Raw genomic sequence first — 27,546 nt, 5'->3', positions numbered from 1 at the left:
CCGAAGTAACCTACAACAAGACCGCCTGGCACGTTCCGAGCAGGCGTAGCAATGCGGCTCCAACCCCAGCCCTCGCAAAAATGCAACACCAGTACTTCGCGTACATAACTACGCTCTAGAAATACCATGGGTGCAGGGGGAGGGGCACCATCACAGCACGCCCGAAACACGGCTTAAACCGCACCAGGGGTTGCCAATTTTTTAATTTTCTCTTACTTTCAGGACTCCACTCTTCTGAAGGCCTGTTCGGCAGTTCAATTGCCGCACAAACGATGCAAGAACCAGGGAAGCAGACAAGCCATGCCGCATTACGGAACTCCCAGGTGGTCTCTATCACAAGCAGTATACCTGTTTCGCTTACCATTTCGCAGACCGCCCCTGAAACGGACATGTTAAATAGTCCAACCTTTTGCTTATCGCATTATTTGTATCGTTCTGCTTTGATCGCAACCCTTTTTAATAAACAATGCATAGCTTCTGTCTATTTTTGCATTACACTGTTTTTACAAATATATGTTCCGTAACGACATGTTGCACCCGTACACTTTGGTACGGCCAAAATACGCCAGGGGCTTTAGTACCCCTCAATATGGTGTGAGAAGTCCGAACACTTTAACAAGTGCGGCACCCCAAACTTATAGCATTATATGCATCGGCTCCGAATCATGTCTTGGGTCAATAGTTGGGTTTTCCCGGCTCCTATGTTTTGGTGTCTTACGTTTCGCTATATCGGCTAAGGTAGCACTAGGAGAACTACTGCGATTGTGCCCCAGTTGAGCTGGGTCGAGCACCTCAGTAGAGAAAGCTAAAACTGACTGTCATGATGAATCGAGAGCTGGTCGCTGTTCGAGAGGTTTTTCGAGTCCCTAAAGACTTATGCCGCTTAGAGCGAGGAGTCGGCTCTGTCCGGCCAAGGCGTGGATAGCGCCCCGAACTCGGTCTTCCGAATACCAGGGGCTTCGCCGCAATTTAAAATTATAGAATTCTATGGCTAAGTGAGAGTGTTCAAGCATTATAGTCCGATTACCTTGTTCGATGTGCTGAGCGCCTCCCTCGAAGGACCCAAACATGGGAAAAAGAGCGCTCAGGTTTATCCCCGAACACCCCAGCACTAGCGGCACGGAGGCAGAAGCCGACGACTCGCCATCTCTCAGAATTGATAAACAGCCGCACATAAGGTAATATTTTAAATTCTAACAGCATTGCTTAGCGCATATGAACAAGTTTTCAGCGCACAGGACAAAACGAGCGAGTTTTACTCAAAAATTACATCCCTGGAACATTCATCCGCCATAAGACAGGCACCCTTCAGAACATCCTTATAATAATTCTCGGGCTTGCGATGCTCCTTCCCCGGCGGTGGCCTGTCCTTCACAAGCTTCCCAGCATCCAGCTTGCCCTAGTGCACCTTAGCACGGGCAAGGGCCCTACGGGCGCCTTCAATGCAGACGGAGCGGTTGATGACTTCGAGCCTTGGACAGGCCCCCATCAGCCGCCGCACCAACCCAAAATAGCTCCCAGGCCGAGCCTCTCCAGGCCACAGCCGAACTATGAGGCCCTTCATGGCCTGTTCGGACGCCTTGTGGAGCTCGACCAGTTGCTTCAGCTGGTCGCTCAGGGGCACGGGGTGTCCGGCCTCAGCATACTGAGACCAGAACACCTTCTCTGTCGAGCTTCCTTCCTCGGCTCGATAGAATGCGGCGGCATCGGACACGCTACGGGGAAGATCTGTGAATGCTCCTGGAGAGCTCCGGATTCGGGTAAGTAACAAGTAACTTACGTTTACGTGTTTGCTTTGCATAAAGAATGCCTTACCCGCCGCTATCTTTTTCACCTCATCCAACTCCTGGAGGGTCTTCTGGGATTCGGCCTTGGCAGACTTGGCATTTTCAATAGCCACCGCGAGCTCGGACGCTCGCGTCTTTGAGTCAAGCTCCAAACTCTCATGTTTTTCCATGAGTGCCTGGAGCTCCTGCCGCACCTTGCCAACCTCGGCCTCATACTTCTCCCGCTCGGTGCGCTCCATGGCCGTCCTCTTCTTGGCCTCGAGCAGCGCTTGCTTAAGGGTCGCCACCTCAGACGTGGCCCCTACAATAGCCACGATAATCCTGTCATTTTTTGCAATTGCACCTTTTTATATATATATTTAAACAAGGTATTTCTTACCTTCCTTGTCCTCGAGCTGCTTCTTGGCACGCCCGAGCTCTTGCTCGGACTGCTCGAGGTTCTGCTTTAGCGCGTCCACTTCTGCAGTCAGTGCGGTGGACGCCAACAGAGAAGCCTGCATACGCGTATTGACTCCTTTTTGTTAGACTCCTGCGAATTTTATTTGATCCTATATTCGGCTTTTCTTCCCGAACGCCAAACAGAGCATCAGGGGCTACTGTCTATGCGGTAATATTATTTACACATTCTTTACTTACCTCAAAGCCTGTTAAAAGGCTAGTACAAGCTTCAGTCAGTCCGCTCTTGGCGGACTGAACCTTCTGGACCACCGCACTCATAATGGTGCAGTGCTCCTCGTCGATGGAGGCGCCTTCGAGCACCTCCAACAGATTGTCCGGCGCCTCCGGTTGGATGGGGGTCACCGGCACGGTGGGCTTGCTCCTCTTGGAAGGAGGTCGCCCGCCGGACTCTGGAACCTTTGAAGGTTCCGGAGCGGTGTCCGGCCTAGAGCCAGACTTGGAGCCCTGGGGGGTTCTATCCCCTTCACTCCTGGGGTCCGGGAGGTCGCCTTGCGGCGCCTCCAGGACCACCTCCTCCTGGCTTGGAACCTGTTGGGACAACACTTCGGTGTCGTCCGTAGGGCGGGGGGAGGAAAGCCGTCGAAAGTGAATTCACATCCGACGAGTCCAGTGAACCGCTCGACAACGCGTCGAGCCGGTCTTTGGGTGGACTGCATAAACATATTCGACATAAGGGAAAGCTGTGCAATAAAGGAATACTATGAATTACTCTGGTATCCGGATACTTACGATTTAGCCAGGGGCTTGGCCCTGAGCGGCCACTCCTCTCCGCCGTCGTCGGTGTCGGTGGAGTAGTCCGGAGGAAGGGTTTTCCCCTTCTTGGACCCTTCGGCCTCCCCAGTTGGGGCGGCCTTCCTTTTCTTCCCTTCCCCCGCTGGAGGGGGAGGGGTCTCTTCTTCCTCCTCCTCGTCTTCATGGGAGGAGTGCGTCTTGGAGTCGTCGGGTGAGGGATCCGACACCTCCAGGCGTCGGGCACTCTTTCGAGTCCCCGTGGCCTTCTTCTTGGCCTTCTTCTCCGGCACCACATGGGGTGCCGGAACCAGCAGCTTCGCCAAATGAGCATCCGTTGGGCCTTCGAGCAAAGGAGCCGGACAGTTGATCTGTCCGGACGTCTCCTGCCAATCCTGTCAAAGGTAAGAGAGTTTAGATCCCGCATGGAGTCAAACTATAAAAAACTGATACCCTGTAAAAGGTAAAAACAGCTTACCGCATGAGCGTGACGCTGCGTACTGAATCCGCGATCCTCGGTAGCGGATGCGGGGGCCTCGGCGCCCTTGAAAAGCACCTTCCAGGCATCTTCGTACGTCGTGTCGAAGAGCCTGCTCAGAGTTTGGTGCCGCACCGGGTCGAACTCCCACAGGTTGAAAGCCCGTTGTTGACACGGGAGGATCCGGCGGATGAGTATAACTTGGACTATGTTGACAAGTTTGAGCTTCTTGTCCACCAGGGTTTGGACGCATGTTTGGAGTCCGGTCAGCTCTCCTTTTTTACCCCATGACAGGCCCGTCTCCTTCCAAGAGGTGAGTCGCGTAGGGGGTCCGAATCGGAACTCGGGGGCTGCGACCCATTCAAGGTCGCGCGGCTCGGTGATGTAAAACCACCCCGATTGCCACCCCTTCAGGGTCTACACAAAGGAGCCCTCGAGCCATAATACGTTGGGCATCTTGCCCACCATGGCGCCTCCGCACTCCGCCTGATTGCCGCGCACCACCTTCGGCTTGACATTGAAAGTCTTGAGCCATAGGCCGAAATGGGGGCGGATGCGGAGGAAAGCCTCGCACACGACGATAAACGCCGAGATGTTGAGGACAAAGTTCAGGGCCAGATCGTGGAAATCCAGGCCATAGTAGAACATGAGCCCCCGGACAAATCGGTGGAGAGGGAAGCTCAGTCCGCGGAGGAAATGGGGGAGGAACACCACCCTCTCATGGGGCCTAGGGGTGGGGATGAGCTGCCCCTCTGGAAGCCGGTGTGCAATGTCGTTAGACAAGTATCCGGCCTTCCTTAGTCTTTTGATGTGTCCCTCCGTAACGGAGGAGACCATCCACTTGCCTCCCGCTCCGGACATGGTTGGAGGAGGTTGAGGTGGGGAGTGCGGACTTGGGCGCTGGAGCTCAGGTGCGCAAGAATGGATAGGCAAAGGAGGAAGAAGGCGTAGGTGAAAAGGTGGATCCTTATCCCCTTATATGGGTGGACGCAACTATGTGTCCCCACTAGCTGGTAAAACTCGCTTATCCCCAAGCGCCATAATCAATGGCGCGGTTGGGTTACCCACGCCCGTATTGATGAGAATCCTGGAATAAGGGGACACGATCTCTGCTTCGACAAGACATGCCAAAGAAACCGCCTCGCATGACGCGCTGAGGTGGGATAATAAAACGATTCGAATAAAGGCTTGGCCATGGTGCGTCACACTACGGAATACATCAGCAGATTAGATTTGTGAAAATATTATTCTCTCTATGGCAATATGTGGAAACTTATTTTGCAGAGCCGGACACTATCTTTGTGTTCAAAATCTTCTATGAAGTACTTGGAGGAGGAACCCGCCTTGCAATGCCGAAGACAAACTGCGCGCCGGAATCGTCGTCATTGAAGCCTGGTTTAGGGGCTACTGAGGGAGTCCTGGATTAGGGGGTATCCGAATGGCCGGACTATACCTTCAGCCGGACTCCTAGACTATGAAGATACTGTTGGGGAACGTAGCAGAAATTCAAAATTTTCCTACGTGTCACCAAGATCTATCTATGGAGAGACTAGCAACGAGGGGAAGGAGAGTGCATCTACATACCCTTGTAGATCGCTAAGCGGAAGCGTTCAAGTGAACGGGGTTGATGGAGTCGTACTCGTCGTGATTCAAATCACCGATGACCAAGTGCCGAACGCACGGCACCTCCGCGTTCAACACACGTACAGCCCGGTGACGTCTCCCACGCCTTGATCCAGCAAGGAGAGAGGGAGAGGTTGAGGAAGACTCCATCCAACAGCAGCACAACGGCATGGTGGTGGTGGAGGAGCGTGGCAATCCTGCAGGGCTTCGCCAAGCACCACGGGAGAGGAGAAGGACTTGGAGAGAGGGAGGGCTGCACCAAAGGCAAAGGTGTGTTTCAAGAGGCCCTCCTACCCTCACTATATATAGGGATCCCAAAGGGGGGGGTGCGCCAGCCCTAGGAGATCCAATCTCCTAGGGGGCGGCGGCCAGGGGAGGAGTCCTTCCCCCCCAAGGCACCTAAGAGGTGCCTTCCCCTTCTGGGACTCTTTCTTTAGGGTTTCCCCAGGCGCATGGGCCTCTTGGGGCTGGTTCCCTTGGCCCATGTAGGCCAAGGCGCACCCCCTACAGCCCATGTGGCCCCCGGGGGCAGGTGGCCCCATCCGGTGGGCCCCCGGGACCCTTCCGGTGGTCCCGGTACAATACCGATGACCCCGAAACTTGTCCCGATGGCCGAAACAGAACTTCCTATATATAAATCTTTACCTCCGGACCATTCCGGAACTCCTCGTGACGTCCGGGATCTCATCCGGGACTCCGAACAACATTCGGTAACCACATACAAGCTTCCTTTATAACCCTAGCGTCATCGAACCTTAAGTGTGTAGACCCTACGGGTTCGGGAAGCATGCAGACATGACCGAGACGTTCTCCAGTCAATAACCAACAGCGGGATCTGGATACCCATGTTGGCTCCCACATGTTCCACGATGATCTCATCGGATGAACCACGATGTCAAGGACTTAATCAATCCCGTATACAATTCCCTTTGTCTAGCGGTATTGTACTTGCCCGAGATTCGATCGTCGGTATCCCTATACCTTGTTCAATCTCGTTACCGGCAAGTCTCTTTACTCGTTCCGTAACACATCATCCCGTGATCAACTCCTTGGTCACATTGCGCATATGATGATGTCCTACCGCGTGGGCCCAGAGATACCTCTCCGTTTACACGGAGTGACAAATCCCAGTCTCGATTCGTGCCAACCCAACAGACACTTTCGGAGATACCTGTAATGTACCTTTATAGCCACCCAATTACGTTGTGACGTTTGGTACACCCAAAGCATTCCTACGGTATCCGGGAGTTGCACAATCTCATGGTCTAAGGAATTGATACTAGACATTAGAAAAGCTTTAGCATACGAACTACACACTCTTTGTGCTAGGCTTAGGATTGGGTCTTGTCCATCACATCATTCTCCTAATGATGTGATCCCGTTATCAATGACATCCAATGTCCATGGTCAGGAAACCGTAACCATCTATTGATCAACGAGCTAGTCAACTAGAGGCTTACTAGGGACATGGTGTTGTCTATGTATCCACACATGTATCTGAGTTTCCTATCAATAAAATTATAGCATGGATAATAAATGATTATCATGAACAAGGAAATATAATAATAACTAATTTATTATTGCCTCTAGGGCATATTTCCAACAGTCTCCCACTTGCACTAGAGTCAATAATCTAGTTCACATCGCCATGTGATTAACACTCACAGGTCACATCGTCATGTAACCAACATCCAAAGAGTTTACTAGAGTCAATAATCTAGTTCACATCACTATGTGATTAACACTCAATGAGTTCTGGGTTTGATCATGTTGCTTGTGAGAGAGGTTTTAGTCAACGGGTCTGAACCTTTCAGATCCGTGTGTGCTTTACAAATCTTTATGTCATCTCCTAGATGCAGCTACCACGTTCTATTTGGAGCTAATCCAAATAACTGTTCTACTTGGAGCTTATTCTAAATTGTTGCTCCATTATACGTATCCGGTATCTCTACTCAGAGCTATCCGGATAGGTGTTAAGCTTGCATCGTCGTAACTCTTTACGACGAACTCTTTTGCCACCTCCATAATCAAGAAAATTCCTTAGTCCACTAGTTACTAAGGATAACTTTGACCGCTGTCCTGTGATCCATTCTTGGATCACTCTTGTACCCCTTGATCGACTCATGGCAAGGCACACTTCAGGTGCGGTACACAGCATAGCATACTGTAGAGCCTACGTCTTAAGCATAGGGGACGACCTTCGTCCTTTTCTCTCTATTCTGCCGTGGTCGAGCTTTAAGTCTTAACTTCATACCTTACAACTCAGGCAAGAACTCCTTCTTTGACTGATCCATCTTGAACACCTTCAAGATCATGTCAAGGTATGTGCTCATTTGAAAGTACTTTTAAGCGTTTTGATCTATCCTTATAGATCTTGATGCTCAATGTTCAAGTAGCTTAATCCAGGCTTTCCATTGAAAAGCACTTTCCAAATAACCCTATATGCTTTCCAGAAATTCTACGTCATTTCTGATCAACAATATGTCAACATATACTTATCAGAAATTCTATAGTGCTCCCACTCACTTCTTTGGAAATACAAGTTTCTCATAAACTTTGTATAAACCCAAAATCTTTGATCATCATCAAAGCATACATTCCAACTCCGAGATGCTTACTCCAGTCCTTAGAAGGATTGCTGGAGCTTTGCATACTTATTAGCATCTTTCAGGATTGACAAAAACCTTCCAGTTGTATCATATACAGCCTTTCCTCAAGAAAATCGTCGAGGAAACAATGTTTTGACATCCTATCTGCAAGATTTCATAAATAATGCAGTAATCGCTAATATAATTCCAACAGACTCTTAGCATCGCTACGAGTGAGAAAGTCTCACCGTAGTCAACTCCTTGAACTTGTCGGGAAACACCTTAACGACAAGTCGAGCTTTCTTAATGGTGACACTTACCATCATTGTCTGTCTTCCTTTTAAAATCCATTTGTACTCAATAGCATTACGACCATCGAGCCGTTCTGCCAAAGTCTACACTTTGTTTTCATACATGGATCCTCTCTCGGATTATATGGCCTCGAGCCATTTATCAGAATCCGGGCCCACCATCGCTTCTCCATAGCTCGTAGGTTCATTGTTGTCTAGCAACATGACTTCCAAGACAGGATTACGTACCACTCTGAAGTAGTGCGCATCCTTGTCATCCCACGAGGTTTGGTAGTGACTTGATCTGAAGTTTCATGATCACTATCATAAGCTTCCACTTCAATTGGTGTAGGTGCCACAGGAACAACTTCCTGTGCCCTGCCACACACTAGTTGAAGAGACGGTTCAATAACCTCATCAAGTCTCCACCATCCTTCCACTCAATTCTTTCAAGAGAAACTTTTCCTCGAGAAAGGACCCGATTCTAGAAACAATCCCTTATTGCTTTCGGATCTGAGACAGGAGGTATACCCAACTGTTTTGGGTGTCCTATGAAGATGCATTTATCCGCTTTGGGTTCGAGCTTATCAACCTGAAACTTTTTCACATAAGCGTCGCAGCCCCAAACTTTTAAGAAATGACAGCTTAGGTTTCTCTAAACCATAGTTCATACGGTGTCATCTCATCGGAATTACATGGTGCCCTATTTAAAGTGAATGTGGTTGTCTCTAATGCCTAACCCATAAATTATTGTGGTAATTTGATAAGAGACATCATGGTATGCATCATATCCAATAGGGTGCAGTTATGATGTTCGGACGCACCATCACATCATGGTGTTCCAGGCTGTATTAGTAGTGAAACAATTTCCACAATGTCTTAATTCTATGCCAAACTCGTAATTCAGATATTCATCTCTACGATCATATCATAGACATTTTATCCTCTTGTCACGACGATGTTCAACTTCACTCTGAAATTACTTGAACCTTTCAATAATCCAGACTCATGATTTATCAAGTAAATATACTCAAAACGTCTGTGAAGTAAGAACATAACGATATCCACTACATGCCTCAGCACTCATTGGATTGCACACATCAAAATGTATTACTTCCAACAAGTTGCTTTCTAGTTCCATTTTACTGAAACCGAGGCTTTCAGTCATCTTGCCCATGTGGTATGATTTGCATGTCTCAAGTGATTCAAAATCAAGTGAGTCAAAACGGTCCATTTGCATGGAGTTTCTTCATGCATATACACCAATAGACATGGTTCACATGTCTCAAACTTTTCAAAAACGAGTGAGCCCAAAGATCCATCAACATGGAGCTTCTTCATGCGTTTTATACCGATATGACTTACGTGGCAGTGCCACAAGTAGGTGGTACTATCATTACTATCTTTTGGCATGAACATGTGTATCACTACGATCGAGATTCAATAAACCATTCATTTTAGGTGTAAGACCATTGAAGGTATTATTCAAATAAACAGAGTAACCATTATTCTCCTTAAATGAATAACCGTATTGCGATAGACATAATCCAATCATGTCTATGCTCAACGCAAATACCAATCTCGATGGTAGAGGGAGCGTGCGATGCTTGATCATATCAACATTGAGAACACTTCCAACACATATCGTCAGCTCACCTTTAGCTAGTCTCCGTTTATTCCGTAGCTTTTATTTCGAGTTACTAACACTTAGCAACCGAACCGGTATCTAATACCCTGGTGCTACTAGGAGTACTAGTAAAGTACACATTAACATAATGTATATCCAATATACTTCCATCGACCTTGCCAGCCTTCTAATCTACCAAGTATCTAGGGTAATTCTGCTCCAGTGGCTGTTCCCTTTATTACAGAAGCACTTAGTCTCGGGTTTGGGTTCAACCTTGGGTTTCTTCACTAGAGCAGCAGCTAAATTGCCGTTTTATGAAGTATCCCTTCGTGCCCTTGCCCTTCTTGAAACTAGTGGTTTCACCAACCATCAACAATTGATGCTCCTTCTTGATTTCTACTTTTGTGGTGTCAAACATCACGAACATCTCAAGGATCATCATACATGTCCCCGATATATTATAGTTCATCACGAAGCTCTAGCAGCTTGGTGGTAATGACTTCGGAGAAACATCACTATCTTATCTGGAAGATCAACTCCCACTTGATTCAAATGATTGTTGTACTCAGACAATCCGAGCACAAGCTCAACAATTGAGCTTTTCTCCTTAGTTTGCAGGTTAAGAAAATCGTCGGAGGTCTTATACCTCTTGACGTGGGCATGAGCCTGAAATTCCAATTTCAGCCCTCAAAACATCTCATATGTTTCGTGACGTTTCAAAAACGTCTTTGGTGCCTCAACTCTAAACCGTTTAACTGAACTATCATGTAGTTATCAAAACGTGTATGTCAGATGTTCGCAACATCCACAGACAACGTTCGAGGTTTAGCACACTGAGCGGTGCATTAAGAACATAAGCCTTCTAAGAAGCAATGAGGACAATCCTCAGTTTACGGACCTAGTCCGCATAATTGCTACTATCAACTTTCAACTAATTTTTCTCTAGGAACATATCTAAACAGTAGAACTGAAACGCGAGCTACGACATAATTTGCAAAATCCTTTTTGACTATGTTCAGGATAATTAAGTTCATCTTATGAACTCCCACTCAGATAGACATCCCTCTAGTCATCTAAGTGATTACATGATCGAAGTCAACTAGGCCGTGTCCGATCAACACGTGAGACGGACTAGTCAACGTCGGTGAACATCTTCATGTTGATCGTATCTTCTATGCGACTCATGCTCGACCTTTCGGTCTTCTGTGTTCCGAGGCCATGTCTGTACATGCTAGGCTCGTCAAGTTAACCCTAAGTGTTTTTGCATGTGTAAAACTGTCTTACACCCGTTGTATGTGAACGTAAGGATCTATCACACCCGATCAACACGTGGTGCTTTGAAACGACGAACTGTAGCAACGGTGCACAGTTAGGGGAGAACACTTCTTGAAATTGTTGTAAGGGATCATCTTATTTACTACCGTCATTCTAAGAAAATAAGATGTATAAACATGATAAACATCACATGCAATCAAATAGTGACATGATATGGCCATTATCATATTGCTCCTTTTGATCTCCATCTTCGGGGCTCCATGATCATCATCGTCACCGGCATGACACCATGATCTCCATCATCATGATCTCCATCATCGTGTCTTCATGAAGTTGTCACGTCATCTATTACTTCTACTACTACAGCTAACAGTTAGCAATAAAGTAAAGTAATTACATGACGTTTATGTTGACACGCAGGTCATAAATAAATAAAGACAACTCCTATGGCTCCTGCCGGTTGTCATACTCATTGACATGCAAGTCGTGATTCCTATTACAAGAACATGATCAATCTCATACATCACATATATCATTCATCACATCCTTTGGCCATATCACATCACATAGCATACCCTGCAAAAACAAGTTAGACGTCCTCTAATTGTTGTTTGCATGTTTTACGTGGCTGCTATGGGTTTCTAGCAAGAACGTTTCTTACCTACGCAAAGACCACAACGTGATATGCCAATTGCTATTTACCCTTCATAAGGACCCTTTTCATCGAATCCGATCCGACTAAAGTGGGAGAGACAGACACCCGCTAGCCACCTTATGCAACTAGTGCATGTCAGTCGGTGGAACCAGTCTCACGTAAGAGTACGTGTAAGGTCGGTCCGGGCCGCTTCATCCCACGATGCCGCCGAATCAAGATAAGACTAGTAACGGAAAGCATATTGAACAAAATCAACGCCCACAACTACTTTGTGTTCTACTCGTGCATAGAATCTATGCAATAGACCTAGCTCATGATGCCACTGTTGGGGAACGTAGCAGAAATTCAAAATTTTCCTACGTGTCACCAAGATCTATCTATGGAGAGACTAGCAACGAGGGGAAGGAGAGTGCATCTACATACCCTTGTAGATCGCTAAGCAGAAGCGTTCAAGTGAACGGGGTTGATGGAGTCGTACTCGTCGTGATTCAAATCACCGATGACCAAGTGCCGAACGCACGGCACCTCCGCGTTCAACACACGTACAGCCCGGTGACGTCTCCCACGCCTTGATCCAGCAAGGAGAGAGGGAGAGGTTGAGGAAGACTCCATCCAACAGCAGCACAACGGCATGGTGGTGGTGGAGGAGCGTGGCAATCCTGCAGGGCTTCGCCAAGCACCACGGGAGAGGAGAAGGACTTGGGAGAGAGGGAGGGCTGCACCAAAGGCAAAGGTGTGTTTCAAGAGGCCCTCCTACCCTCACTATATATAGGGATCCCAAAGGGGGGGTGCGCCAGCCCTAGGAGATCCAATCTCCTAGGGGGCGGCGGCCAGGGGAGGAGTCCTTCCCCCCCAAGGCACCTAAGAGGTGCCTTCCCCTTCTGGGACTCTTTCTTTAGGGTTTCCCCAGGCGCATGGGCCTCTTGGGGCTGGTGCCCTTGGCCCATGTAGGCCAAGGCGCACCCCCTACAGCCCATGTGGCCCCCGGGGGCAGGTGGCCCCACCCGGTGGGCCCCCGGGACCCTTCCGGTGGTCCCGGTACAATACTGATGACCCCGAAACTTGTCCCGATGGCCGAAACAGGACTTCCTATATATAAATCTTTACCTCCGGACCATTCCGGAACTCCTCGTGACGTCTGGGATCTCATCCGGGACTCCGAACAACATTCGGTAACCACATACAAGCTTCCTTTATAACCCTAGCGTCATCGAACCTTAAGTGTGTAGACCCTACGGGTTCGGGAAGCATGCAGACATGACCGAGACGTTCTCCGGTCAATAACCAACATCGGGATCTGGATACCCATGTTGGCTCCCACATGTTCCACGATGATCTCATCGGATGAACCACGATGTCAAGGACTTAATCAATCCCGTATACAATTCCCTTTGTCTAGCGGTATTGTACTTGCCCGAGATTCGATCGTCGGTATCCCTATACCTTGTTCAATCTCGTTACCGGCAAGTCTCTTTAATCGTTCCGTAACACATCATCCCGTGATCAACTCCTTGGTCACATTGCGCATATGATGATGTCCTACCGAGTGGGCCCAGAGATACCTCTCCGTTTACACGGAGTGACAAATCCCAGTCTCGATTCGTGCCAACCCAACAGACACTTTCGGAGATACCTGTAATGTACCTTTATAGCCACCCAGTTACGTTGTGACGTTTGGTACACCCAAAGCATTCCTACGGTATCCGGGAGTTGCACAATCTCATGGTCTAAGGAATTGATACTTGACATTAGAAAAGCTTTAGCATACGAACTACACGATTTTTGTGCTAGGCTTAGGATTGGGTCTTGTCCATCACATCATTCTCCTAATGATGTGATCCCGTTATCAATGACATCCAATGTCCATGGTCAGGAAACCATAACCATCTATTGATCAACGAGCTAGTCAACTAGAGGCTTACTAGGGACATGGTGTTGTCTATGTATCCACACATGTATCTAAGTTTCCTATCAATACAATTATAGCATGGATAATAAACGATTATCATGAACAAGGAAATATAATAATAACTAATTTATTATTGCCTCTAGGGCATATTTCCAACAGATACAAGATTGAAGACTCCGTCCCGTGTCCGGAAGGGACTTTTCTTGGCGTGGAAGGCAAGCTTGGCGATACGGATATGTAGATCTCCTACCATTGTAACCGACTTTGTGTAACCCTAACCCTTTCCTGTGTCTATATAAACCGGAGGGTTTTAGTCCGTAGGACAACATACAGAACAACAATCATACCATAGGCTAGCTTCTAGGGTTTAGCCTCTCCGATCTCGTGGTAGATCTACTCTTGTACTACCCATATCATCAATATTAATCAAGCAGGACGTAGGGTTTTACCTCCATCGAGAGGGCCCGAACCTGGCTAAAACTTCGTGTCCCTTACCTCCTGTTACCATCCGGCCTAGAAGCACAGTTCGGGACCCTTTACCCGAGATCCGCCGGTTTTGACACCGACATCCACCAAATTCCTCTCTCCCTTCTAACATGGTATCTATCGCAAGTCGATCCTAAACCCTAGCAGCCGCCGCTTCCGCATCTGCGTGCCGCCCCCGAGGCGGTCGGCCTCCATGACCGCCGCCGGAGGCCGCGCCGTCCGTACCTAGGGTTCGTTTGCCGGCCGTGTTGGTCGGCTGTCCTAAAGAGTCTTTTTCCCGATACTTTGATCTGGATTTTCTCTCTCTTGCCGATCGCTTTGATCGGCGTCTACTTTTTGGTTTTCTGGTCTATGTAATCCGGTTTGCGTCGCCCACCACCGCCGTCAACCCCGTGTGCCTCTACTCCAACACCGGCGCGATCGACCGACTTCTTGACCAACCGGGCGGCCTCGCGCGTCGTCCGCGCGTCTGCCCGTCGGTCGCCCCCGGCGGCCTCGCGTCATGCGGCGGCCCTTCACCGCCACCGTTCGCGCGACGGCCCGCCCGTCGATCTACGCCGCCCTTCACCGCCCTGCTCCGACCGGGACTCCTGCATCACCCCGAACCGGCGGCCTCGCGCCATGTGGCGGCCAATCATAGCCGCCCTGCCGCCCGCCGCCGGCAACTTCATCTCGGACTCCGCTGCCACCGCGCCTCCACCGAGCGGCGTCCCCGACCTCGCGCGCGATCGGATTGATCACCCGCCCGCCCGCCGCCATGATCCGCCTCATCTACGCCGTGCGACCGACCTGGCCCGTCGGTTGCGCGCGCCTTCGCAGGTCCCGTGAAGACCGTCCCGAGTTCAGCGCGCCCCTCTACCGATCGAGCAATGGGTTGCCGCTGCGTCGCCCCGTCGGGCCGCAGCGCCCCGCCCCGTGGTTCTTCTCCCAGCTGTACCGACCCGCGTCACCGCTGCGTCGCCCCTTCGGGCCGTAGTACCGCGGTCCACGGTCCACCGCCGCCCAGAGGCCGACCGCCCCAGGTCGTCCCCCTGGCGGCACCGACCCTCGCGTCGCCACTGCGTCGCCCCGTCGGGCCGTAGCGAGCGTGGCACGCGGTCCACGCCGCCGTCTAGAGGTCGTCCCCGCGGTAGCACCGACCCGCGCTCCTCTGCCGCGCCGCCCTTCCGGCTGTCGCGCCGCGGCCCGCGGTCCCTGCCGCCGCCCCGAGGTCTTCCCGCCGTCACCCCGACATGCCCGCCGCCGCTGTGTCGCCCCTTCGGACCATAGCGCGGCGGCCCACGGTCCACTTCGTCGTCCACGCGCGTTGACTTCCCGTGGTATGCGTCGCGCCACCTCCCTTGGCGCGGGAACGCCACCGTCCGCGCCGGTCTTCGTCATGCTGTCGGGTTCTTCGCCTACTTCAAGCACTGCCGCCACGCTCCTAACCTAGGCGCCGCCGCCGCTCTTCTTTGGCCGCCGTCGCTACCCACGTAGCCGCCGCCGCTCTTCTTTGGCCGCCGTCGCTACCCACGTAGCCGCCGCCCGTCCACCTCCTTCGTCTTCGTCCAGCACCGGCCCGTCGCCAGCATCGCCGTCATCTACCCCGACCACTTCGTCTACTCCGACAACCGCAGGTGACATCGGCTCCGCGCTGATTGACGCCGCAACCGTCGTCGTGTCCTTCTCTGCTAGCCTCTCTGACTCCTCCGACATGGCGTACAACTTGTGCAGGTTCTCGTCTATGCATGCCCGGTGCTGGCAACACCGATGCGTGCTTTCGTCCACGACGTTTCCCCGGGCCTGGCAAGCCTGGTGTGGCGCTTCGTCAACTTCGTCTTCGTCCGTCTACGCATGCCCGGTGCTGGCAACACCGGTGCGTGCCTTCGTCTACGATGTGTCTCCGGGCTTGGCAAACCCGCCGCGACGCGTCGTCAACAACGTCTTCTTCCCGGCGCACCACTACTTCGACACCGATGCGCCCATGCTAACTCGACGCCTCCATGCGCCCGCGGCTCCACGGCGACATCCTCGACACCGGCTACCCCCGACTCGACATCGACCATGGTATACTTCGCACGGCTACCTCGACCACGGCTACACCACCCTACGCTCTCGGCTACATCGACAAACGGCAAAAAGGGCTACCGCCTTGCTTGAGCAACCTCGTCGGTTTTCACTCCAGTCACGACTCCGCGATGTGTCGACCGTTACGGCTGTGGGGGGGGGGGGGGGTGTCCGTCGGCTTGCCTTCGGATTCTTCTCCAGTCTCACCGTCTGCGTCACTACCGTTGTGACTGCGGGGGAATGTTGAGTAACGTGATTGTATTAGGAAACATAGGTTAGACTAGGAAATATTCTGGCTTGCCTTATATTCCAAGTAGATTATGTACTACTATATATATGTCCACGAGGCTCAAGCAATACAACGATTATTCCACCAAATTCCTCTCTCCCTTCTAACAATAGGAGCTCCTGGGAGGAACTCTCCCTGCGGAATTCATTTTGCTGGTTTCCCCGATCAAACCTGGAACCAGGTGCTCCTCGTCCATAGCTTCATACCATGGACAAGCAAACCAGTGTCTGCACACAATGCACAACTCGATGCATGTCATAATTCATCACATACACCCTGCCATGTTTCGCCTGAACACCACGGTGAATGAAGCGAGGACGGACCGCTGAAGCAGCAGTCAGTCGTAGCACCATCCTCACATGGCCTACTGTAGTACTCATACTGAACTACTGTAGTCAACTGCGCGGTGCACGGTGCAGCAGTTCTATCCTACCGTGCGCCCGGTGGCCCTGGCAGGGCAGCCGCGGCACGTCCGGGTCTCGCCGCTCGTCGTCGTCCCCGACGCCACGCGCGCGCCTCGCCGAGGTAAAAAGAAACACAACCATCGTGCGCCGCCCCGGAGCTCGGCCGTGCGCGTCGCGTCGCGTCGGTGATCCCACCGGCGGGCTTCCCGGGCAGGCCAAGAAAACAAATGATAACAAAAACGGGAGATCAGAGTACGGCGCCAACTTTAACGAGCCCCGACGCCGCATCCTCTCCCGCCCCAATACAAAAAGCCGCCCCAACCGCCGCACAGCGTTAACAAAGAAATACCAGAGCACACTCGCCGTCTCAGCTCGTTTCCCTCCTCCCCACCCGCTCGGCAGACAACACTCTCGGCGCCAAGGGAGGCAGGGTTGTGGCTTCTGAGACGCGAGAATGAGGGAGCAGGAGGCCCGTGTCGAGGCGGGGCGCCGGGGCGGCGTCATCAGGTCGCTGCTCGGCGTCGCCAGGCTCGCGGAGGACGGCGGCGCCGGCGCCGACGAGGGCGACTCTAAGAAGGAGGACGGCGTCGGCGCGGAGAGGAAGGCGGTGGTGCGCGTGGTGGCGGCCGACATGCCGCCCGCGCTGCAGCGGCGCGCGTTCCGCTGCGCCCGCGAGGAGCTCGCCGGGATGCCGCACTTCCCGCGCCGCCTCGAGCCCAAGCGCCTCGCGCTCGCCCTCAAGAAGGTAACTAACCATGACTAAAGCACCGTGCGCGCCACACCGCAAGAACTCCATCGCCGTCTCCCAGATGAGAATACCACCGCACAGCTTGCCAGGAGCTGGCGCCGTTGTTTGCTCCCGAAAAATGCACCGCCAAACGCGGCGGGTTGGCAGTACTACATGATTGCTACTACTCGTAGTAGTATTTGCCTCCGTTGTCTTCTACTCTAGCCGCAGATTATAATACTCGTAATTGTTCAGCGAGTGCAGCATCTTGCTTGCTTGCAATTGCTAGGAACTTTCGTAGAGCGACTCTGGTTCCGGGAGTAACTCCATTTCTGCGACTGTACTCTCGCGGCAATGCAGCCACAACTGATGCACTAAGCGCATTCATGTCGACGTTGCTGACAGATCCTCCGCGCTATGATCGCCAGTTCACCACACCGCTCACATTTTGTGTGTTGCTACCGATACCTAGATGGAGTGTATCGGGTCGGGTCGGGTCGGCTGCCCTCTGCAGCTGTATTCTTCTGAGGACAGAAATGGGTTTGTTGTTTTACTTATCATCATTGGCAGTTGGAGCATCAGGCTCCCAACACCTAGGCGATGGGGTCAAGCCGAATGAAACGATCATTCGCGCAGCTAACCACCGATTAGGATTAGAGCAATTAATAAATCGAACAGTCCAAAGTTGCAATCATGTGGTTGTCACTGTCACCACACAGGAGGGCATGAGCAAAGTTTGACCAGAATATACGCGCCGATCAGACTGCTCTGGGGACTGAACACTCACATCGGCCAAGCTCAAATGCTCAATGCCTGCCAACTTCGCCGTTGCTTCTTCTAATGTCATTCACAATTTAACCGCATTATTTGTTCGAAAATCCTCAAACATTGTGTGCCTATCCTCGTATACAGTTTCGCTTATTGTTATCCTATATGCTGACAGGAATTCGACACCGCTTACGGCGCGGCTTGGCACTGCATCGTGGGGACGAGCTTCGGTTCATACGTCACGCACGCCAAGGGCGGATTCTTGTACTTTTCTGTTGATAAGGTCTACATACTGCTCTTCAGGACGGCGGTCGAGCCCCCGCCCCATTGACGATGGGCAGACAAATCGCCGTTCACTAATTGTATGCACTGTGTGGGAGTGTGAGGACGTCCCAGCTCTCAAATGCAAACGGTTCGGCTGAACAAGCCCTTGTAATTACAGTAAATTGCATTGTTTCTTCGATGGCAATGGAGACTCCATTTTTTGCATCACATCCACGATTCAAAACCCCGAGAATTCGACGGCGTAACATGTTCCAGTTGAACGCGGTGTGATGGTTGTGCTTTTCAGTGTGCGAGAGGTTTCCGATGTTCTGTAGATGTCCAAACATGAGCATAGTTCGGTGTATATTGAAGTGATGCAAACTTTCAGAATGTACTAAACAAGATTGCTGTTGTGCAAGGCAGGAAGGAATCATTGCATATCTTGATTCCAGGCATGCATCCAATGTGTATTTCTTATTGGAAATAAAGCTAAGGCCTCCTTTGGTTTGTAGGAATGTCATAGGATTTCTATAGGATAGGATTTGCATAGGAAAATTTCCTTTGAGACCCTTTGGTTTGTAGGAATGGATTCCTATTCCTATATAGGATAGGAATCAATCCTTCACATTTTGAAGAAAAAAAAACATTAGCCAATACTCAATAGAAAATTTCCTATCCTATGCATCAAATGACATCTCTTTCTCTATAGGAATTAAGATGCATGACATCCCATTTCCTATGATTTTCCTATTCCTACAACATTTCTATCCTATGAACCAAAGGAGGCCTAAATGTTGCATGTTTTGATACAAATTTATTTGATAGGTGGATTTTTCACTTTCTTATAGTTTCAATCTATAAAGATAATGAGATACAAGAAATGGTATTAATACTTCAAACTTTTGTTTTTTCCTAATTCACTAGCATGTGGAAACAAAACAGGAAATGATAAAAAACTGAAAATAGCTCAAAATAGTAAATGATAAATCACTGAAAATTGTTGTACTTGCAATCCCGTTGCAACCCACGGGCATGTTTCCTAGTGGTAGTTCAATTCACAAACCATCTTGTCCTTAGACCTCGATCCCAAGACTATCAAAGAGCTTAGGTCATGGGATGAGTGTCGCATGAAGCTCTTGTATGTTTGTGGCCTCCAGTTGAAACATGAATTGGAGGTTAGGCTCATAGTTGACGATTTCATGGTAAGCCTTTATCTGACATTGAATTCCTTATATGTGGTTTCCTATGTGCGTAAATGACATAAACGACATAGCCCATGGTTTCGGCTGTGCCACGTGTCGGAGACATCTAACTCTAACCTCTCAAAAGGGTAACCTATTACTAGTGTTTTCAATATTTTATTTTATTTTTCTTATAAATTTATGGCCTTACTTTTTACTAATTTTAAGCCTCCTAGTGTCTACTGAATGCTCGAAATTTGTTGATTGTGTCATCCCCTCTCTCACTCCATTGCTTCCATTTTGGAACTTAGGAACTACAATGTAGGATGCATAAATGATATCATTGTCTATATGATCCATATGTGCTATAGATAAAACTATATGAGTATTAGTATGTTCCCCAATTCTTGTTAGTTTTAAATATTCATGATTTGTACAATCTATTTTTCAAATAAAATAATTTCCTTTTGCATTTGCAATGAGATTTAAGTCATTGTGTTCGTACTTTGCCATATAGCCAATGTCATAAAAAGAGCAATTACTCTTCTTGTGCTTGCACACCTAGTTTTGGGGAGGAAAAAACAAAAAAATATTTAAAACATTTTCCAGTTATTATCCTCAGTGTGTGCTAATTCGCCACAATACCCCACCTCGATTAAATTGTTGTTATTTTGTTCATGAATTAATACCATCGAGTTGATCCTTTTAAAGAACTTAATTAATATCGTTGATCCCTTCTTCAGCATGAATCATATTAATGTATTGCGATTAATGTGACCTTATCTTCATCGGTTACAAGTATTTGCCCACTATAAAGGAAGCATCATTTGCCTTTCAATTCTACACTAGTAGTCCAAAGGGGCACAACAAGCACCATATTAGCAACTCAATCCTAGAGTTCAGTGTAGACCAAGAAATGAGGAGCACACACATTCTATTCCTTGCATTTTCCCTCCTAATTCTATCATTGGGTATCTAGTCGATCAATACCAAGCACTCTAGTGCCTAGTTATCTACACTAGTAATGTGTGTGAATTTTTGACATATGTATATATTGCATGATTGTCTAACATACCCTATTTTCCCTTTTGATATCTAGCTATGGCAGCTTCTAAGACCGTATGCAAACACATCATCAGGAAGGGCAAATGTAACAACGCCGAATGCCTATCTTACTGCAAGAAGTTTATCTCCCCACCCGGTGGCCCATCCGCCACGTGCGTACCCGAGGGATGCAAGTGTTATATGTGCGGAGGAATTCCACCGAACACACCATATAGCTAGATTAAAGAATAGCATATGCATGGACTTATCACAGTTGGTTGAGTAATGAATAAAATAATTCGAGTAATATAGCATAGTATGAAGTTCAACAGTGCGAGAACAATGAGATTTTTTACTATGCCATAGCGAATACTTGGGTTCCCTTTATTGGAGCTATTTTCCTTATTATTATTATTATTATTATTATTATTATTATTATTATTTTCAAATTGGTCTGGTGCTCTTTTACCTTGGAAAATTATTTGATTTATCAATGAATTTTTTAATCCAATTTCGATCTTCATCGATAAGCAAAAACAAATACCGATGGGCGATGTTAACAGTTTCCTGAAAAGATAAAAGGATGAAAGACAAAACTTCAAGCATTATTTGCAGCACAGAATAGCTACTAAAAAATCGGCCACACTTATAATATGTCAATACTATTAGTGAACTAAAATTAATAGATTCACAAGTTTTTTACAAAACATTAAGTAGATCACAGAAAATGTATGACATGGACACACAGTGAAAAAAGTATAACTATCTAAGAAAGTGTTTACATAGCTTGTAATGTTTGCATTGCAACTGCAAAATGTTTTGTTTCTTGGATTAAAATGATTATTTTAAGGAAGTAGAAAAATGTTACAATAGTAGTTGAAAATATTCCAATAGTAGTTGAAAATATTCCATCAAGCTTACGAGGCAGTTACGACTATCATTTATTTTCAATTTCAATAGTACTACAGCGCTCACCATTAAAAGGCTTAAAGCGATTAATAGGATAGAAAACTATTAAATAAAATAAAAAACTTGGCTGATCATTTCATGAAAGTAAGTAGTGGAACTTCATTAAGAAAAAAAACTGAACTAGAAATACTAGATTCTGCACTGGTTCTGAATTTGACACAAAAGTGTTCATGTAGCACACCGCATCGTAAGACACATATCAGCATCAGCATGTGCGCCCCAATTCCATCGTTGTAAGTAGTGGCCACTGGCCATGACATTCCTCAGACAAAGAAACATCTGGTAAATGTTAATTCACATCTGAAACAAACAAAACTTACCAGATTATCTGACTAAGCTAAGTTCCCGCTATATACATGGAGTAAGATAATAATGAACCTATGGTCAGCACGAATGGAGCTTGCGGTTTTCTTGACCTCAATCGTACACAACGTAAACACCACATTTCCATTCAGACGACCATTTCAGCCTCTTTCAAACTGGAGGGAATCCCTATATCTAGCCTCATTGTGGCTTTGTACTTCTCCGGCACTTTTGCGCCGCCCTGAATGCATATCTCGACGACAGCCGGCGCCTGCCCATAGAAGATCTTGAGCTCCTTCTGCAACTCCCCAGATTCCGGCATGTGCCAGACGTATCTAGGGGGTATCAGGTCATCGAGCACCGCCGCCTGCCACCCATGCTGTCCATTCCTCTGCTGGTGCTTGAAGGCTCCACAGTTGCGCGCTTTATGACCACTCGCTCCAATGTGCACCTCAGGACAGTATCCGCACACCCTCACTGAATACCTCTTCATGAGCCTCAAGGCACCGTTCCGGAGTGTCTCCCACACTTCGAGTGTTTCCTCGGCAAGAGCAGCCGTCTCCTCTGGGCTCGATGGAGGGGTAATCTCATCGTCGGGTACTTCTTCGAGAATTGGCTCCTTAAATTTGTCAGGCTCTGGGTCAGGCAGGTCATCTTCATTTGCGTCGACAAACTCTTTCCTTCCGATCTTAACAATTGGCTTTCTTCGGCGCTTTGTGGGGTACTCAGGGAGGTCGAGACCAGCTTGGATGCAAAGCTCCACGAGAGCAGGAATGCGGGGCACCTCAAACCTCTGGTCATGAGGGATACGCGGGCCTAGACGGTCCTCTAGGTGGTAAGCTTCAACTGGCAAGAAAACAGCTTCAACAAAAGTACTTCCCCAGTCATGTTCTCCCTTACGTTTATCAGAAGACATTCCTCGGCATGTTCTGAAAGGGTGTCCAACAGATCCAACGTGTATCTCACTGCAATATCTGCACCGGAAATAGGCATTATTTCCTCACTTAGCAATAGTAAAGAAATCATCGGTCTCACTGATAATCACAAGTGCACACGAGTGGCATAGTGAACTGAACAAATGCATATGACAACTTGAGAGTACATAAGTTGGCAAATTGCAAACTAGTCATGGCTATCAATATCATTTTGTGGATGTGACACGACACAACCTATGGAAGCACAGGGCAACGCAGCATTATGACTTATGAACAAAATCCTTTTAAAATTATCAAATACCATCATGGGATTAACTTTTAACATGGACAGAGATTTCTTAGAGAAATAAACATGAAGTCCAAACTTCCGGCCTGACTTAATGCAGATGTCCATTGTGACTCAATAGAGGCTTTGCTAAAACCAAATGGAGATGTCTTAACTGGATTCAGTAATCTACGCACGCATGCAAATGTATATATTCAACGGGGTACACAAGAAACAACCTTCTAGCATACTCTCAAGCAGACTACTTCTAAGCGTACCTCCATGTTTCATGTCATATAACTAGACGCAAAAGGAAGTTAATTATATGCGTTGGCATAACTTAATTTTGTTGCCAATGGAAAACGTGTATGTGAGGTACTTTATCTGCCGTTTATACGAATCCTATCCTGCTATCTTGCTTTATAGATTATACAACATGAAGGCAGACTTCTTCTGTCCGGTGTGATAGATATGTAATGAGAAATTTTACCCTTAGCGTGATTTCAAGAGCATACTTATCAGGAAAAAAAAAACAGGACAAGATAATTACTTGCAGCCTTTCACTGGTACTACTTTCATCAGCCTCTTCAAGTTGTTGATCAGCAAAATTCTTGCGTTGTACACTCTGTATGCCTCTGGTATTAGTCTCTGGACCAGCAATCCATTTTTCGGAGGTGGCGGCGGCCCCCTAGGCTTCCCTTCAGCTTCCTTCATCCTCTGTCTTGCTCGGCGCCTTAACTCCAGTACTGGTATAGGAAATGGTTTCTTCTCCCTTTTGGAGTAGTTACGTGGAAAATCAGCATTCTGAGAATTGTCGTTTCTAATGACGATGGAGCTATAACAAGGCTGGGACGCACTGGAAGCGGGCGCTCTGTAAATTGTCAGGAAAAAGGGGGGATTCATCAGGGCACGGAAATATATTCAACATTGGACCCACTCGATTTCAGAATCAAATGTGACTGCTTAAATCAAGGTAAATTTTCACCAAGCATACCCAACTCAACTAGTCTCATCAACTTTTTTGTTTTATCGCAAGTTTATGATTCGCTACCAACTTACCATTACCTGTTCATGAACTGGACCGGTATCTTACTAACATCATAGTTTATCGCCCAAAGGTTAAGGTACTCGCTACGAGAGTATCAGTGGTAAAAGTTACTCCCTCCGTTTCTAAATACTTGTCTTTCTAGGCATTTCAACAAGTGACTACGTACGAAGCAAAATGAGTGAATCTACACTCTAAAATATGTCTACATACATCTGTATGTAGTAGTCATTTGAAATGTCTAGAAAGACAAATATTTAGGAACGGAGGGAGTACTTATGAGTCATGACAGCATTTCAGAGTTGCAAATCATCAGAGCAAACTACCAACAGCGGCACTGACCAACATTATTACTGTAATTTTGATTTTATTTTCAGCAGTTTTTCCTAACAGCAGCGGCACCATAAATAAAGCAAGCCTCGAACTAACCTGAATCGTCCACCGCATCCACGCGCACCACTGCCAATTCCTGCAACCGCGTCTAATTGCCTCCTGACCTGCGCCGGAGGGAAAGCATAATCAAATTTCAAAACCATCGCTCCTATCCAACCCTCTCTGCTCCTACAGCCGAACAACTAGCGCCAGGTTGAGGTTGGGGGCGGGCCTACCTGGACGCGGGGGGCAGACCACCGGAGGCCGACGAAGGAGCGGAGCTGGGGGAGGCGGGACGAGCAGGTCGGGGGAGGCGGGAGAGGGTAGGGGGAGGAGGAGGGTCTCATGGCCGCGGCCATTGGAGGTAGAGGGAGCGAGCGATGCGCGTCTGGCTGCTTCTCTCCCTATCCTCTGCGTTCGCTAGGCTCTCTTTGCCTCGGGCTTCTTCGGGTCGGGGTGGGCCTATTCGGTCGTCGCAAGGAGCCAGGAGCCATCTGGACTGTCCATGTGGGCTGATGAGGTGGGATCTTGGTCACTGCCTCACTGGTCTCATTTTCTTTTCACGCAATTTTCAAAAAACATTCATAACATAACAGATGTAAAATTTTGTTCACACAAATTTTTAATGTATTTAGAACATGTATAAAAATATTATGTCATCTAAAAAAATGTTCATAAACACTTTATCTTGAAAAATGTTCAGCATGTTTTTAAGAATGTTCACTCTGCATTAAAAAAAAGACTATGATATTTGGCACACGTGTGCCACATAGTTAAAACTACCACACATATTTTATTCCTTCCCTGTAAGTACAGAACGACCCTCCCCCCTTCGATCCCTCCTCCTCCCGAATGGTCCCGCTGGCTCTCCCGAGAAAGCTGCTTCTCCCGCGCCCACCCCCCGGGAAAACTGCCACTTCATGTCTCCCATGTGATTAAAAAAATTACGCATGTGGGATTCAAACCCACGACTCCCTGGCACCAAAGCGAACCACCACAACCAACTCACCCTTAGGGATTTGTTGCTCAACTAACGAAACCTATTCGTTTTGACCCTTTTTTTTTACAATCGTGTTATTACAGAAAATTACCACGATTTCCTCTCGGGTCAAAGTTACCATGGTATTCGTATGCAAGTTATCAGGTCTATGTTGCGTAAGTTACCGTGTTATTTACATAGAACTTACCATGTAGTATGCTTCAACAACTACACCCCCTTTCAAAGTTACCATTGTGTTTTGTACACAAGTTAGCAGGTCCTCGATGCGTAAAGTACCGTGGTACTAACACATAACTTATCAGGGTATGTTTACATCCCCCCCCCCCCCGGTCAAAGTTACCATGGGGGATTGTACATGAGTTAACGGTTCTACGGTTCGTATATTATCATGGTACTTACACCTAAAAACCGGGTGTGTGCTTTTTTCATAGGTAAAAAATTACCATAATATTTTTGTGTAACTTATCACGCCTATAGCGGGTCAAAGCGGACCCTTTTTTTTGGCCAACCCATGAGCACGTGTACCCCTCATGACACTAAATATTATGTGACTTTCCCGTGGCACGCCATGTGTTGTGTTCATCCAACAGGCCCCGCGAGGCGAGTGTATGTTTCTAACAACTTTTTTCCTTTGGTGAAAGTTACCATGATGCTTATATGTAAGTTATCGGTTATGGGTGCTTGTATTATCATGTTATTTACACACACAAAATCTCGGGGATGTTTTGAACAACTTTTTCCCGGATCAAAAAGTTATCATGGTGATTCTAGGTAACCTATCAAGCCCGCCGTGCTTAAAATATCATGCTATTTACACAAAATTTATCAGGGGTATGTTTCAGCAAATTTTCCCCCACGGGTCAAAAACTTATCATGGTGTTCAGTTATCGCAGTGCATATGTTTTCATGCTATTACACAGAAAAAAAAACCCAGGGGAGGGAGGTATAATACTGTGCTATTTACACATAAGTTACCGGAGTGTCTTTTCGATAATTTTCTTCCCTATAGTCAAATACCATGGTGTTTCTACCTGAGTTATCAGATATGCGATGCGTATATTACCATCTATTTACACAGAAATTATCGGGTATATTTTCACATTTTTCTTCCCCAATGGTTAAAGATACCATAATGTTTGTATCTAAATTATCAGGTATATGGCGTGAATGTTATCATATTATTTACAGAAATTACCGGGGGGTTGGGGGCGGGGGGTCAACAAATTTCTTCCCAATGATCAAAGTTACCACTATGCTTTCACCAAAGTTATCACGACTCCGGTGCTTATATGGCCATGCTACTTACACATAATGTAACGTGTGGTATACAAAAGTTATCATGTTGGTGGTGCGTTAGTTATCGTGGTGGTGATGAAGAATTTACCACGGGAAAAGTTTATGTGCCAGGTTTGATAGGTGAAACAAAAAGATTTTCTGTGTTATCATATTAAAGGCAAAACATGTCAAAAACCGTATTTTTCTTATCTTGTTCAACAATGAGTTGTAGGCGAGGTGGTCAGCTCCCTTTGTTGATTACCTGCAGAACAGGGAGGGCGGGGTGGGTGCGCGCGATCGGATCTGACGGTGCTAGATGCGTGTGATAGTTTTTGCAATCTGCCACACGATTGCCACATACATATTTCATTAAAAAAATGTTCAACGTGAATTCCACAAATGTTCAGCATATATTCCAATAAAAATTCAACATGAATTTAAAAAATATTCAATGTGTAACTGAAAAAAAATATTCAACTTGTATCATAAAAAGTCCACATGTTCTTTCAACCAGTAACTTTAGAAAAAGCCTCAACTATATTAATGCTTATCAAGTTATCAGATAAAATCATATTTTATTTTGTAATCAAATAAGTGTAGCCACTACATGGGTGTTCTGTGTGAGGAGATTTATCAAATAAATGTTTATCAATTGAACATGATTTATTAAATTAAACTGCCATTGGTCTCAATCTGATGTTAAGAATGTCGTTTTTAATGATAATCCACGTGATAAGATTTGTCACCGGAGTA

General features: G+C 47.6%; 2 protein-coding genes across 2 annotated transcripts; one reads left to right on the top strand and one right to left on the bottom strand.

Annotated features, from left to right (window-relative positions):
* The first annotated feature begins 16,829 nt into the window (after positions 1–16,829).
* On the top strand, positions 16,830–18,956 carry LOC125529543 (dynein light chain 1, cytoplasmic). Its single transcript, XM_048693951.2, has 2 exons — positions 16,830–17,390; positions 18,316–18,956. The coding sequence occupies exons 1-2, from the start codon at positions 17,100–17,102 to the stop codon at positions 18,469–18,471; spliced, it is 447 nt and encodes a 148-aa protein (XP_048549908.1). The 5' UTR covers positions 16,830–17,099; the 3' UTR covers positions 18,472–18,956.
* Positions 18,957–21,826: 2,870 nt separating this feature from the next.
* APO2 (APO RNA-binding protein (DUF794)) lies at positions 21,827–24,961 on the bottom strand. Its single transcript, XM_048679859.2, has 4 exons — positions 24,755–24,961; positions 24,576–24,643; positions 23,652–23,972; positions 21,827–22,875 (listed from the first exon to the last, which is right to left on the bottom strand). The coding sequence occupies exons 1-4, from the start codon at positions 24,875–24,877 to the stop codon at positions 22,050–22,052; spliced, it is 1,338 nt and encodes a 445-aa protein (XP_048535816.1). The 5' UTR covers positions 24,878–24,961; the 3' UTR covers positions 21,827–22,049.
* Between the last annotated feature and the right edge of the window lie 2,585 nt (positions 24,962–27,546).

This window comes from Triticum urartu, chromosome 6A, assembly GCF_056163025.1.
Source record: "Triticum urartu cultivar PI428250 chromosome 6A, HENAU_Tu73, whole genome shotgun sequence".
Classification (NCBI taxonomy): Eukaryota; Viridiplantae; Streptophyta; class Magnoliopsida; order Poales; family Poaceae; genus Triticum; species Triticum urartu.
The sequence above is the reverse complement of the archived record's forward strand: the minus strand, read 5'-3'. Positions and strand labels throughout refer to the sequence as shown.

Coding starts and splice junctions, on each gene's coding strand:
- APO2 (XM_048679859.2), bottom strand. CDS start 24,877: ATGGCCGCGGCCATGAGACCCTCCTCCTCCCCCTACCCTCTCCCGCCT. Junction 24,644..24,754: donor GGTCTGCCCCCCGCGTCCAG/GTAGGCCCGCCC, acceptor CCTCCGGCGCAG/GTCAGGAGGCAATTAGACGC. Junction 23,973..24,575: donor GGATGCGGTGGACGATTCAG/GTTAGTTCGAGG, acceptor GACAATTTACAG/AGCGCCCGCTTCCAGTGCGT.
- LOC125529543 (XM_048693951.2), top strand. CDS start 17,100: ATGAGGGAGCAGGAGGCCCGTGTCGAGGCGGGGCGCCGGGGCGGCGTC. Junction 17,391..18,315: donor TCGCGCTCGCCCTCAAGAAG/GTAACTAACCAT, acceptor ATATGCTGACAG/GAATTCGACACCGCTTACGG.